Source organism: Centroberyx affinis, unplaced genomic scaffold, assembly GCF_046629955.1.
Source record: "Centroberyx affinis isolate AG114_WGS23_722 - 3 ecotype Tasmania unplaced genomic scaffold, CSIRO-AGI_Caff_v1 ptg000915l_1, whole genome shotgun sequence".
Taxonomy (NCBI): Eukaryota; Metazoa; Chordata; class Actinopteri; order Beryciformes; family Berycidae; genus Centroberyx; species Centroberyx affinis.
The window spans coordinates 255,948-271,394 of record NW_027279498.1 but is presented as its reverse complement, the minus strand read 5'-3'; the positions used below and the strand labels follow the sequence as shown (position 1 = coordinate 271,394).

Sequence of the window (15,447 nt, the reverse complement as noted above, 5' to 3'; positions counted from 1 at the left end):
ACCCCTCCTGAGATTAGTGAAACATGCTACTGTGACTTTGTAACCGCTAGAATTGAAAAAAGGGCAATTCCCATTGGTGGAAATTAGAAAAGTGAAATTGTTTGCATGAGGCTTTTGCCATCTTGTATACTGACACGTATCTCTGATTGACATCAAATGAGAGGCGACTAAAGACAAGCCCATTCTTTAAAAACTCAATATCAATCCCTCCGACAAATGACCACATTCATTCATTCCAACAGATGAGCTATGGGGACACACATCCTCAACTAGTATATGGTCTCTCTAGATTGAGGACATCCTGACTTCCTCATTTGCGACCACAAACCTGGTCACATGGCAACAGTGGAAACAGTTACATCCGTCTGTCTGTGTGTGTCTACACCGCTGTGTAGCGTTCCCCCACAGTCTGCGCTGTGCAGGGCATAAACAACAAAGATGACCCTTGGCAGTTTCCTATTTACACCTATTTCCCCTTCTTCTATTCTTATTCAGTTCTACTTTCCACACTGCCCCCTTCCTTAAGCATTAATATGGCTAGAAAGTGAAACTGACAACTAAGACTGTGCCTGAACTGTGCTTTTTGCGTTGCAGATATTGTTGCATGTGAGAAATCTAACACACAGCTGGGGATGAGAATAAATGCGGACACAGAATTATATTGCTACAGCGATATAATTATGCATTATGCATGTTATGCAGCTGTAATGTAGGCCAGCAGGCTAAACCATGGCCATATCAATTGACTAACTAAATATTAGCACAAATGTCTGATAAAATACCTTTTAAGACTTTACTACAGTGCTTCACACTTTAGACCCCAACGACATCCTGCATACAGTGAGAAACAGACGACAATGTGCTGACAAAGGACAATGGGCTTCAACACAGGAGAGCCTTCTACTTTTAAGTCAGCTCATCATCATAGCCTTCCAGTAAACTAAACACTTTTGATGTCAGTGTGTTCTCCAAAACAGGAAACTGCCCAATAAACAGCCTGGCCGCAACCTAGATAAGATAAAACCTGCAAACTGTCTTGTGTCTGTCTGCGACTGACAAGACAGGCACATCCCTAAAACACATAGACATGAAGAAATACACTGAGGGGCTGAAGATCCGGAGCTATTCTAATGTCTTACGTGTGACTCTAGACATGTGGCTGAACTCAGAACTAAACGGGGGAAGGACGGAGGGAGTAAATCGCGAATCTGAAGAGGGTGACTTGACATCGGATGAGGGATGAGAGAACTAGAGGGAATGAGAAAGCTACGCAGTGTGAGAGGAGTTGTGCTGAGCGGAGTGGTAGTGAGACAGATCACTACATATGTTCACCACATATGCAGGCGGCGCGAGCGCAAGCGAAGTGTGTATGAGCCATGCGTATGGGTGCACGCGTGTGTATGGATGGAGGGGGCCCATGCGAAGAGCTGTCAGGCCCTGATAGAGTGTCTTTACATGACAAGCAGCTGCTGAGGTCTGGGATGCACGCTGGGCAAAGTGGAAAATAATGAACGAAGAACCGCTGCCAAACACAACAGAATTCATCTTTATTTGCCAACTGCTGTATGGCCCTGTGTGTGGACAGCTCCAGCATGCCACTGCCACGCCCTCCATACCCTAAACAGGTTTGACCACAGCTGTACATGTTGGGGGATTGTCTTGTTTGCTTATGCATGCGTGTGTGTGTGTGTGTGTGTGTTTGCAGAGCTTGACCTCTGATGAATCACAAGCACTGTATATCTAAGTCTACCCATAATGGTTTGTGATCTGACGAGGTAGCACAGCAGAGCACAGAGGAAAACCTTCATCCTTTACAAAAGAAAAGAGAAAAAAAATTAGTAGTAATGGTTAACATTTCTTAACAATGAACCAGAGTGAATCGTCCCAATCCAGATGCTGAAACGATTGAAAACCAGTAAATGCCTTCCACTGTGCAACCTTACAACTCTGAACGTTTGCACCTGATTCCCGAGGCCATTTGTGAGAGAAAGAGGCGGCGGGGATTAAAATTTACATTAATGCTTCCTTTCGACACTGAAGCTATTTGCAAGTCAACTTGGCTTAAGAGGCCCTAACAGTAAGGACCGGCCAGGCAGGCTCATTGAGAGGTCGATAAAGAAAGAAAAAAAAAATGCGGAAGGCTTTAGACAGAGGAGGGAGAGCGAGAGTGACAGAGGTTAGTGGCTGTTTCTGAGGAGCGTCCTGCTCTGTCCGTCTCTACGTGACAACGACAGGAATGTGGAGGTCCCAGCTGCCGTGGCTTGTTGGCTCTTTAATAAGACGCATCATGCAACATTCATGGCGCAGTCCCCCAAAAAGAGAGGCCGAGGAGTCCTAGTGGCTCAAAGCGCAGGCCATGTATCCGAGACGTCCTAGGTTCGAATCCGGCCTAGACTATTGTCGCATGTCATCCCCTTCTCTTTCCTGTCTTTATCTAGTTTGAACTGTCTAATAAAGGCCAAAATGTCCAAAATATAGTCTTAAAAAACAGAGAGGCTCATTTCTGTCATGCAATCATGGCATCATGCAACACACACACACACGCGCGCGCGCGCGTGCACAAGCACACACAGTGAGAGGAACCAAGAGAGCGACAGACAAAATGAGCCTCTCTCAGTGCCCACACCCAGTGGTTGGACTTCCTGAGGGGGGCTGCTGTTGGGTTTTGTCCCCGTCTGGCCATTCATGGCTTGGGGATGAGAGGAAGGGAGCCAGTGGCAACTGCATGAACTCTGTGTGTGTGTGTGTTTGAGTGGTGAGAATCGGATGAGAAGGGGGGGGTAGGCGGAGGTTGAGGATTAGGGAATTAGAACTCCAAAGCGAGGGAGGGAGGGGGGGAGGGGGCTGCGCCTTTTGTTGGTTTTTCCTCGGCTGCCCCCTCCATCCCTTCGGCCCTTTTCTGCCGGGCCCTGCCTGTAGGCTGCAGCTGCGGCCTGCCACCCTGTGCCCTGCATCTCAATGAGGCGTGGGCCGCGCGCTCCAGAGGAGAGGGGGCTCCCTGATGGAGGGGTCACCGCTGAGCCCCGGCGCCCCCCACACTCCTCCCCCCACCATCTCCTGCTTTGAGACAGAGAGCTCTGAGCCGGGCTTCTCGTGCTGCCCGGACACCCATCTACCCCCATTTGCCCCTCTCCCCATGACCATATAAGGCAGTCCCAGGCAGGCACACAACAGGCTGGCTCACATGCCATCCTAAACTGCCCAGGAGTTTGGGCTCCTTCGTTTTTTTCTTCCCTTCTCATTTTTTTCTTCCTGCTGTCCCCCTCTCTTCTCCGATCCTCTTTTGTTGGCCCCCTCTCTCCCTCTCTCTCTCTCTCTTTCTCTCTCTCCCCCATGCAGCTGGATGGGGACTCCACTGCCAGGGCTTTGGCAGCAGCATCAACAGGTCACGGAGAAGGGCCGCCCCAGCCTCCAATGCAGCCCTGTCTGTCTCTTCACCCCATCCCTCTCTCTCTCTTGCTCTCTCTCTCTCTCCCTGTCACTGTGGTTGCTGCTGCTACCGCAACAGGAAAAAAAGACAGGGGGATGGGGGGGGGGGGGGGGGGGGGGATGGAGGCTGCCCCTCTTTCTCACGCTCGTAAGAAAGCCCTCACTTCTTCTCTGTGGCGAGTGACACCTGCTGATTACCATAGAGACACTGTGGGAAGTTCCCCCCTGCCTCACTGGGGCTGAGATTTGCCCCCTCTCCCTGGGTAAACAAGCAGTCCATGGATTAGTTAACTGGGTTACTGCATGGCAAACAAATAAACACACATTATTTAGTGCAAATTAGTGCCAATTAACTCTCAATGACCAATGTACGATCCAACACCCTCACACGAACAAAGAATAAAATAAAAGGGAACTGTTTTTTTCAGAGACAGGTAAACTCCAGCTGTTATAATAGAATATTATCAAGACTGACTCCCTTCTCAAATTATGATAGCATTTTCTGTGATCCATCATGAATCACTGACGCCAAGGCCTCTGGACAGTTCGCCAAGTGCGTTCTAAGCTCCAGAATAGGCTGATGTGGAGGATGTGACACAGATCTCAGCATACAGTCAAGTCTTAGTCTGCCGACAGCTGAGCATCCCAGCTTGAACGGCCCACGCTCTCCGCCACTCCCTTTAGCTCTCCCTCTCTTCCAACTGGAGAGAGGTGCCAGTGATGTGATTGATGTCAGAGACGGGGAGCTTTTCGCTGGTCCAAAGCAGCTTCCGCTGCGGGTCTGTGTTGTCAGCAGGGTCATTATCCTAGCAATAGGGTGGTGAGGCGGTGGGTGGGGACTGTGCGCTGGAAGTGGGGGAGGAAGGAGAGAGGGCGAGATGGTGGGGGCTGGCAGAGGCAGAAAAGAAAGGGGGGAGTTAATACAGACAAGAGGAAGAGAAAGAATGTGGGAGTAGAATGGAAGAGAACGAGGGGAAAGACAGAGATGAAGAGAGCGAGGAAATGACAGAGACAAAGAGGAAAGAGGGAGAGAGAGCAAGATGGGGAGAGAGAGAGAGGGCGAGAGAGAGCAACAGACAGAGACGGAGAGCGCTGCCGAGCACCACAGTTGTGGCGAGCAGGAGGACTCTGCACAGCAAAGTAAGCACGCAGCGGGCTTGTGGTGAGAGGAGACGAGTGACGGAGGTGCCACCTCCCTCGGCCTCCTGGTCCCCCACCATGCCAGCCAGCCTGCCTGCCGACAGCTGCACCCCGGCAATTTACTTCTCTCCACCACATTTAGCAGGAAGACTGCTTCCCATTACCCAGAGCAGGGGGTCCACGCTGACGGCCAGACACCCAGCCAGAGCCCTGGCTTCCTGGGGAGACACCCTCTGCTGCTGGACCCTGCCTCTGGGGCTTCGCTCCCAACTCTGTCTGGCACTCCAAGTTCCACTGCTGTTGCTACAGTCGGCTGCTGTCTGAGTGTCTAACCACCCGAGTTGGGGAAGTTATTTGTAAAGAAGTTATAAAAAAAAAAATACATGCTATAAATTACCTTTTCAGTCAAACAAATGAGTTACCCTTCATCACCATTGAATGATACACACTTTTCTCACTCTCTTTGCTCTCTAAAATAAATCCCTTTTATCTCTCACTTACATCTCATTCTTTTCTTAGCACTTTGCTGTTTCATGATTGTTCTTTGGTAAGGGCACTAAGGCCCTGACCTTTGCACTCCTGATTTTTGGGTTGCTTGTAATTTGTGATTTAGGAATTTAAGCTTATTCTTATGGATAAGAATGTCAGCTAAAACGCCTAAAATGTAACTGTACTTTACACATTTTACTTTCTGTGGAGTTGAATAAGCTGCATTATTTATTCATTTTGAGTTACTTAGACATATCAGTTATTAAATTACTTTTGCCAAGAGGGATGGTAGTCATCTATCAATTATGTGCAGATCACAGATTTGACCATGATGTTTTGCTCTTTCCCCTCAGTTAAGTCAAACATTATGAGTATATTTCATGAAAATGTTAAACAGGGTGACATCACAGCTGCAATCTCTCTTTAACTTGGACCCTATCCTTGTATGTCTGAAGCAAACACACGCATGCTAAGGAAGGCATGTGCTGAAACAGCCTGTGCAGTGTGAAATTTGCACATCATCATGTAAATAAACAAAAGAAGTTTACGATTACTTTCATAGTGGGTGCTGTCTGGTTTAATTTGGACTTCACTACAACAGCTATAAGTATAAGATACACTATAAGTTTAATTATGTACATAACTCTTTGAAAAAGTTAATATAATCACACTACTGAAACTTTAAAAGTAATGCATTGCTTAACTTAGTTACTCATTAAAGTAATTTTATTACTGTAACTCACTGACATAAGTTATCCACAAGCTTCAACATAACAAGCAGAATGGTTTTAGGATCCATTTAATTGGATTTAGTTGTTTTATATGCACTTGAGACATGTTTGTTATGTGTAAATGGCTCAGCAATGTAGGTGAAACAACTAGCAAATTGGATCAATGAGCTATTGCTACAGTACTGCAGTATGCAGTGTGTGTTTGTGTGTGTGTGTGTATTCCAACAAGAATGTGTGGCCCACGGCAGCCATAATGAGGGGATGTGTAGGAGCCTGGGTGAGCCTAGCGGTAGAGCTGGCAGCCAGTCAAAGTCCTGAAGTCCTGAGACAGTCAGCAATGCAGCGTCATGAGACAGCTTTAATCAGGTGGGTCTGCTCCTTTGAAGAGCAAAAACACAGTGCACACCTACACCGAGTTCCCTTACTGAGAGCCGATAGTGAAAGAATCCATGCAGCTAAATCGCTATTAATACAGGTCTGGGAAATGTTGGCTGAATTGTTGGAGGCCTGTTCACCAGATGGACAAGGCTAAATATTATTCAAAAGATGAAAAAAGGAAAAAGATCAGTCTTTCAACTACACTGACTACTGTGTTTGGTATTACACAAAATCCATGCATGCTTTCCCCCTCTACCTCCCTTCCTCCCTCCCTCTCTCACTCTCTCCCATGCACACTTTCCTGGACCACCAACAAGGTCTCGCTCGGAGGAGCAGCTCATGGGTGTCCTTCAGTCACATGACCAGCAAAGGAGCCAATCAGCTGATGAGCTCCCAACCAAACCACGAGAGGGTCTCAGCGGCACGTCGCACACAACATCCACTTTCCTGAGGCTGACTGGGTCACTGAGCAATGTTCTGGGAACATCACAAAGACGCTGCTCAACTTCTGTCTCTCTCTCTCTCCCCCTCGCTATCTCTACTGGTGTGTTCTCAGCTTTCCCTCCCCTTCTCCCTACCCCTCCTCTCATGACTCAGAGCCAGCTGAGCGTGCTACCCAAATCCAACAGTTGTTGTGGCCTTCGTTAGCCTAACGAGGGGGCCGGCTCTTTATACTTGTCAGGGAGCAAATGAGTCAAACAAACAAGGGCCAGGGAAGAGGGGAGGACAAGCAAGCGCTGTTCTGTTGAGCTTCACTGGGTTCTTGGCCGCAGCGCTTCCCTGGAATCTAGGGAACCCACAATCTGCCTCTTTGATGTCGGATGATGCTCTGGCTTTGATGGAAACTTTGGAAAAACACACTTGCAAAAAGAAATAACATGCTGCTCGGTCTCTGTGGCCACTAGAGGCCGTAGGCATATTCAAACTGTGTGGGTGCAGTATGTGAAGGATCTAAAAGGGAAGTATCATTTGGGGACGCATAACAACTGGTTATGATAGTCACAACAAAGTTACAGTGTTGTTGCAAGCCTCTACTTGCAATGCGGTCTGTGCATATGGGCACTGGGTAATGCACTGTTGGCAATGTAACTTCTGCAAAAATATGCTTCACACTGTCCATACAGTCACCCAGATGTGTATGTGTGTGCACACATACACACACGACTCTACTCCAGTCCTACTCCACTGTTTTGTCTTGCATTCCCAAACTGTCCTTCCAAAACAGATAAACATGATAACAGCCACTACAGCATATCCCAGGCAGTCCAGACACATGACTTTAGCACAAGGCTTAAGGAGAAAGTATGAAGGTGTGTCCTTCTGAATGAGATCATCTGACTGAGCTGAGCCTGTCTGGAACAAATGTACAGAACGCTCCAAGGCTGAGAATCTGAATCTCAAACGTGAGATTAGCCCCACTGGGCTTAAAGGGCACCAAGACACAGTGTTTGCTCCACTTTCTTTCGGGAGCCTCAAACCAGTTTACACTCGCATGCTGAACATGACTAATCACACAGGAATCAAAGAGCGAGAGAGAGAAAGTGGCATGGATGTTCTGGGCTCCCGTGCCTGAGCTGCTCCGCTCTGTGCCCGTGACTGGCCCACCATGGAATCCTTTCATAATGTAGCACCATTAAATGGGCATTAATGGAGGACAAGGCCACACTTCAATTGTACCTGCCATTATTAAGTCCCCTAAGAATGTGGTACGGCGCTAGAGCATGTGCCATAACACACGCACACTAAATGTTGATTGAAATAAGAAGGGTATCTTTTGTAGAAGATTAAATTGGTGTTTTGAGCGCACACATGGGAGTAATGAGCACGCTGAACATGGCTGAAAGAGGTATAAGCCATTTATTATTACGCCCACATGGAGATATGAGTCACTTGGGTGGCGCCACCGCACTAAAAGGCTCCACTAAAGGTGCAACATGGGATGATAGTGGCTGAGTAGGGGCTGCCTGGCTGAAATGATGGACAGCGGGACAGGGCTACTGCAGGCTCACCTTCTGTGCTGTGGCTCTGGGGCAAAGACAGCATGACAGTGACGCGACACTAAAAGCCTTCCTGTCAAGGAGGCAGGCGGACGCCCTCCAATCAAAACACAGAGGCTCTGGGTGACATTTCACAGGGCACAGCTGCTGGGCTGCGACAGCATGCCAACTCACTATTCCTGAAGGGTTGTTTGTTTAGTGTGTGTGTGTGTGTGTGTGTGTGTGTGTGTGTGTGTGTGTGTGTGTGTGTGTGTGTGTGTGTGTGTGTGTGCGTGTGTGTGACCACTAGGAGGGTGTGTGTGTGTCACCGCTAGAACAGTGTGTATGTGTGAGTGTGTGTGCACACTTTACTGTCCTGTTCCACACAACCAGACTGTTTTTCTACCGGTCACTATTTGACTGCTCTTATAGTTACATTTTACATTGGCTTTCTGTCCAAATCCTCCCTCCTTATCAACACTGCAGAAGGTGTGGAAACCTGGACCTGCGCCAAAAGTGCCAACAGAGAAGGGAATAGACACCAGAAATAACATTAAGTATACAAATTTACAGACTGAGAGAAATTATGCCTCAGGGCAAACCTTTGATGGTCAAGTCAGACAAATGCAATTTCACATCTTCCCTTCTGATGACAGCATGTGTTCCTGGTTCTGGTTTTTCCCTAGATACAGCCACACTGACACAATTTCCCTTTACAGCCTCCGGTACTCCAAACAAAAAGTGATCACATAACTTTTGTTTTATTGATTTTTTTTTTTTTTGGAGACCCTCAGGGAATCCTGGATTGTTGATTTTCTACATAGACTGTGAGTATCAAAGAAATCACCACATACGCTTTCTGGTAACTACTGCTCTATACGGCGCTTCTGCTAATGAAACACTAACAGTACCCAACATTTTATCCTGAACCTCCCGGGAAGGACCTGGGTGTGTCCGCCTGGGACCAACTGAGCCGAACCAGGCTGCTGACCCTTTTCTAAAACAGCAGCCTGTTGTGTTCTTAGCCCGGGCCTTAGGGAGGAGGAGTGTGGGCTACACACCACAGCGGCGCACTGTTCCCCCCCCAGAGCCCCAGGAACTCCCCTCTCCTAGTGACCTGGTCCCCTGTCACCTTATCCCCTGAGTCAGAGTCTTGGTTTCCCCTCTTCCAGTAAAAGCCTGGGTCCCTGGCAGTGGGCCCTTAAACCTCCAGTGGTTTTGGAGGAGTTTCTTATCCTACTTTGCCCCTGGTGGTGGTGCAGAAGGCGGAGGTCGGGATGGGGGGGGGGGGGGGGTAGGGGGGGCTCTGTGAAGCAGCCGCAGTTTGGAGGCAGAGTTAGTATGCACACATAAAGCTGCTCAAAGCCAGCAGGTATGTGAGGAATGCCTCTTCGTCCAAACACAACGGGACTCACGCCCGACACAGAGCCACGCCACGCCACACAGCACTGTCAAAGCAGCTAAATGGGGCCCACTGGGGACTCTTTGCATGGCTCTTTACATTAGATTTGGCGTATTGCCTTTTTAAGTAGGTTTACCCAGGAATCAATCACATCACAAATATTCAGCTCAGGCATTTCTGCAGCATTCAGAAAACAAGACTGAATCTGTCAATATTGCGCTACAGTAGAACCTGGCTAATCTGAGTGCCTCGGGAATGGAGGTAATGCGAATTTGTGAAACATTTGGAGTGTGCCCGAAGTATGGCCCGAAACTGAAAATTGATTTTTCAGTTTAAATGCATTTAAGCTATTTTTAAATCTATGCATAATTAATATATTTTAGACTCTACATATTTTGTGCACTGTGCCAGTTTGGTTACCCAGTCAGTTTGGACAGCTGACATTTCTGGTACATGAGGTTTCACTGCACACTGATGCATGTACTACACTTTTTTTTAAAATAAACAATGCATAAAGGAACCATAGCATATGAATAATGAGGAACAGGTAGTGCCAGTGTTTACCTTACTGCCATTCTGTCTCTAACTGAATAGGTTCAAATGCAGACCTTAGACTTAAAAATTATGATAAAATAAGAAACCTCTTTCAAACTAATATTAAATTGAAACTATCTCAAACTATCGAACACTGTTTTAATGACAACTTTAATCCGGTCATTCACCTCTTTTATGCAGCCATCCCTCCTTGACAATCACCACATTGGTCATGTTGGTGAGCAGGGTGGAGGATCCAGGATTCCTACAGGGAGAGATACAGCTTCGTTCCCCAAGTGTCCTTCACTCAGCCCAGTGCAGGAGCCTGGAGACTGGGGCCCGCGGTTTGGAGCTGCCTTCTCAATGGTGGTTACCTATTAGGTGAAGAAGAGTAAAAATTAGCCCCGTATTGAGGTGAAAGATTTTCTTTCCTCTTGTCTGAATATTAACCTTCAGGTCAACACAGAGGAGAGGCAATGGAAACTAGATCCTAGTACTCTGTGGTCCAGTTAGTGGACAATATGCTGCTAACTTTGCCATGAACCACGTGTGAGAGATGTATGAGAAAATATCAAAGCTATGGCAGTAGTCTTACCCGTTGAAATTCAAATAAGACTGTATGTGAGACAGGATTAGACTGCAATGACAGTCATCTGATCTACACCAAATAGGGCAGATTCAGCAATTAAATTAGTGTTACAAACCTGTAGGCTACCACAACCAAACGCTTGACCTTTTGATTCATTCAGCACTTCCTCATCAAATAAAGACGGCTTTGAATGCAAGGCAGAAGCAAAAAACAATCAATTGCCATGCTTTTTAATACAAATGTCACATACCGCACCAGGCGATCTCTGACCATCGACTGAAATCAATTTGCCTGCCGCAGCTCCATCGGAGTGAGGCCATCAAAAGAGAGCTCTGTTAGAGTGGCCTCATCCAGCTTACTGGTGGGGACAACAACAGGAAGTGGATGGGGCTATTGACAGACTAGGAGTCAGTCATATCCAACACAGCCCCAAGCCCAAATACATCCGTCACTGAATAATCTATCAACGTGCCTTCAACTGCCATTCAGCTCATTTCTCTCAATGAGTAGAAGTGAGTTTATGAAAGCAAGGTTATTTTTGCCCAGTGTTTTTGTTTATTGCACTGGGTGTGTGGTACTTGTGTCACACAGTCGTTGTTGGGAGGATCTCAGAGAGGGATTTGGAAAGCACACTGAGTGCAATTCAAACTAGGATCACACAAACCGTTGGAGCCCCTTGGCATCTTAGTGTGTACTCTCTGACACAGACACGCACACATTATATACACATTGGGATACATCACACAAACAAGCTCCAGCGCACACACACCACAGCCAAAAAAGCAACACATGCACAAGGCCGGCTCTGGAGCCACAACAGAGCGCTGCTGTTTTAATGGGAGCGACCTGTTGCTACTGCGGCCTGTGTGGAAAAGCTGGGCTGCTGCCAGCACTGCAGCCAGCAGCCACTGAATGAACCCAGTACCCTGACAGCGGGTCACATGGTCCTAAGGCCTCTGGGCCGCCGCCTGCCTGCCTGCCCTGCTGTCAGTCCGGCTTTCAATCATTCATCATTCTGGCTCTGGCTCCGGGGGCCACCCCATTCAATGCAAATCAGTGTCATGCAGCAAAGATGCCACACACCAAGCCAGTCACTGGGCCAAAGAGGACAGTCCCATGTGTTTACAGCAGGAAGCAGAAAATCAGGCCGACATCACACCACTGCTTCCTTCAGCACAGATAGATGGATAGGAGATTCTATTTGTGTGATTTTCTGATGCTGCTAGGGTAACCTGGAGAATACGCAACTGGATTGCAGTTGTGATGTGGACCATGGGTCTCAAACATGTAAAACTGTTCAAAGGATGAGAACACCAAGCACACTCATTATTTGCTTGATAATACTCCCTTCAGTGTCACTTGGTTTGCGTTCAAAAGCCATGATGGAACCAATACTAGTATTATCTACCACACACTGCAAAGTTCCCGTTTCAAGTTCCTTGAAAACGCAGCACTAATGATAAGAATATTGTGGGTACGTGTAGTTCAACATCGCACCACAGCTACTGTAACCTTGCAAGCCAACTAGGATCAGGGCTCCGATCCCGTGTGATGAATTGAACAGCAACCTCTAAGATCCAGATGGCTCATGTTAATGCTGTTGTAGGTTTGCTTTTGGAGATCCATACAAATTCAACCAACTCACCACACCACACAATAATTCAGTATTCATGTTGGATCAGATAAACCAACAAAAAAAAACAAATTTCAAGAAAGGGCACAAAGCTAGACATGATAGCAGGATGTGGATAGCAGACAGAGTAAAAGAGAAAGAGAAGCGTGAAGGCCTGATACTGGATGCTAGATTTCGGTGGCCTCCTTATCCTCCTGTGGAGGGTGGCCAGGAGGAGGAGTACAGGGGCCTGGTGGACCACTTTGTGAAGTGGTGCGGGGAAAACCACCTGCAGCTGAACGTGGCCAAGACTCAGGAGATTGTGGTGGACTACAGAAGGAAGTAAGCCCCACCTGCTCCGGTCTGCATCAGTGGGAGTGATGTGGAGATTGTTCACTCCTACAAGTACCTGGGCGTTCACTTGGATGACAAGCTGGAATGGTCCACCAACACCGAGGCCATCTACAGGAAGGGCCTGAGCCGGCTTTACTTCCTGAGAAGGCTCAGGTCCTTTAATGTCTGCAACAAGATGCTCCACATGTTTTACCAGTCTGTGGTGGCGAGCACCATCTTCTTTGCTGTGGTGTGCTGGGGCGGTGGCATCAAAGCAAAGGACGCCAACAGACTGAACAAACTGATAAAGAAGGCTGGGAAGGTCACGGGATCCAAGCTGGTCACACTGGAGGAGGTGGTGGAGGAAAGACTGCTGGCAAAACTGCTGGTGATTATGGACAACGCCTCCCACCCCCTCCATGACATGATATCCAGGCAAAAGAGCAGCTTTAGCAACAGACTAATTCAACCCCGGTGTGTAAAGGAGCGATACAGGAGATCATTCCTGCCAGGTGCCATCAGACTGTACAATTCATCTGCCTTTGCCAGGCCTGGTGACATTACACTGTCTATGGACTAACTTTTATTATTTTTTATTATTTAACTTGTCAAGTATTTATATATTTATATCTTTATTTATTCATCCAGTCAGTTGCTTTTTAGCCAACATAGCCTCTTGTGTTCTTATCTGTTGCGTTTTTTAATGTATTTTGTCAACTTGTGTGTCTTGGCTGCTATGATGACTCAATTTCCCTTCTGGGATCAATAAAGTTTTCTATCTATCTATCTATCTATCTATCTATCTCCCTTCAGTGTCACTTCGTTTGCGTTCAAAAGCCATGATGGAACCAGTACTAGTATTATCTACCACACACTGCAAAGTTCCTGTTTCAAGTTCAAAACGCAGCACTAATGATAAGAATATTGTGGGTACGTGTAGTTCAACATCGCACCACAGCTACTGTAACCTTGCAAGCCAACTAGGATCAGGGCTCCGATCCCGTGTTTGCTTTTGGAGATCCATACAAAGCAGAGAGGCAAGCATACTCTTAAATCTGTCGCCCATTTATCAAAACAAAAAGGAGGATACAAACAAAATTCAACCAACTCACCACACCACACAATAATTCAGTATTCATGTTGGATCAGATAAACCAACAAAAAAAAAACAAATTTCAAGAAAGGGCACAAAGCTAGACATGATAGCAGGATGTGGATAGCAGACAGAGTAAAAGAGAAAGATAAGTGTGAAGGCCTGATACTGGATGCTAGATTTCAGCGGCCTCCTTATCCCCTGCGGAGCACATTCGCTTGTTACAGGATTGTGAATCTTTCATGACAGTCGTGCCTCCAATCTACTCTAATCACTTGGCTGGTGACTTGAAAGATAAGTAAACAAGTTGAATGAAGCACTAAGTATTTTAGGCTGTGTGGTGTTCACCAGCGCTGTGACACAGACATAGACGAGGACAGTCATGTGGTGCCGACGGTGGTCCAGCATCATGCGTATCCTTCACAGCGATAACACATCTTAACTCCTGTGGCGCACGAGCCTTGGGACAGGCACAATAAGTCTGACTGTGTACGGGGCAAATTTCAAACAACATTCCTCAGATTCTGCATGCAACTGGTGGCACATTTGCGTCAACAGGGCTGCGAGGGGATGGGGAGGGGAGGGTGGGAGGTGACTGGCATTTTCGAAATAGAACAGGGACGGCCAAACAGTAACCGGCTGCATCATTACGCCAGCTTGTTGCGTCTTCCCTCTGTCACATGCCAAGTCCCCCCACGTACGCACAGTGGACAGACGTAGTCTCATGACTGATAAAAAAACAGCATGTTGACACCAAAGGCATAACGGATACAACGTGCCCAGGGACAAAATGATTCTTTTACTCTTTGCAGATTGTACATGCACACATAACACCTGGGAGATGGGGGAAAGCAGAGAATCGTTATCTGAGAAATACGGAACTATTTGAGCATCTTGAAGTACTCACTAACAATGATAGCAAATATAGGGGGGGGTATACAGACATTAACTACATCAATTAAATGAGGTGTGTCTCCTAAGAAAAAAGAAAAGCAGTGAACTCAACAAGTTGGACATAAAGGCTTTGCATGCTGTATGTCCATCTGACCTGAACTGTCAGTGTGGCATCCGGTCAGTGCAGCAGACCAGGGGATTCCCAAACTTTCTCAAGTCAAAGACTCCCTAATCCATAAGGTTTAGGTTTAGACCTTCTTTGTGACAGATTTTGTCACAAAGAAGCCTATCTGAGAAAATATTTGTTGTTCAATATAATTTAGTATAGAATTACATAACTGTCATCACCACAGGTGGGGTGATAACAGTGAGGACAGTGAAACTTATGACCATAAGTCATCCACATGCATTCTCTCATTGCACTGACTTCTAAAGAGTGAAATAATAGAGAAATAACACTGTTCCACATTGTGCTTGGGACCTCCCTGGTAGCCCCACTATGGACCCCTGAAGGGCCCCCAAACCCCACTTTGAGAACCACTGCAACTGACAACCCGTCACAACAAAGATGTGCAACTTTGCATCAGTCTAGCTGTTTGTAAGTGGGTCAAAACAACACGTTTTCACATATAGGTACATTGGTAAGCTATCATCTCAGGTTAAAATTAGCTTGTCTGTCAATATGGGGCTCACACAAACAAGTAAACAAACGCTGTGGTAGTTCATAACAATGAATGGGTTGCACTCTTGTTGCACACTTCAGCTCATTGTTTTCATTTGCCTACTAGGCCATGAAGCAGAAGTAAAAATAGCTTTCTCGTGGAAGTGAACCGTTTTAAGTAACATG

At 46.9% G+C, this 15,447-nt stretch overlaps 1 protein-coding gene across 2 annotated transcripts in view; it reads right to left on the bottom strand.

Annotated features, from left to right (window-relative positions):
* Positions 1-15,447, bottom strand: part of akt1 (v-akt murine thymoma viral oncogene homolog 1) — a 32,654-nt gene that overhangs the window by 16,725 nt on the left and 482 nt on the right. For both annotated transcript variants that reach the window (XM_071521673.1, XM_071521672.1), the window contains exon 2: positions 10,268-10,453. In XM_071521673.1, the coding sequence (XP_071377774.1) occupies positions 10,268-10,313 (46 nt within the window). In that variant the 5' untranslated portion in view covers positions 10,314-10,453. The remainder of the gene's footprint in view (positions 1-10,267; positions 10,454-15,447) is intronic.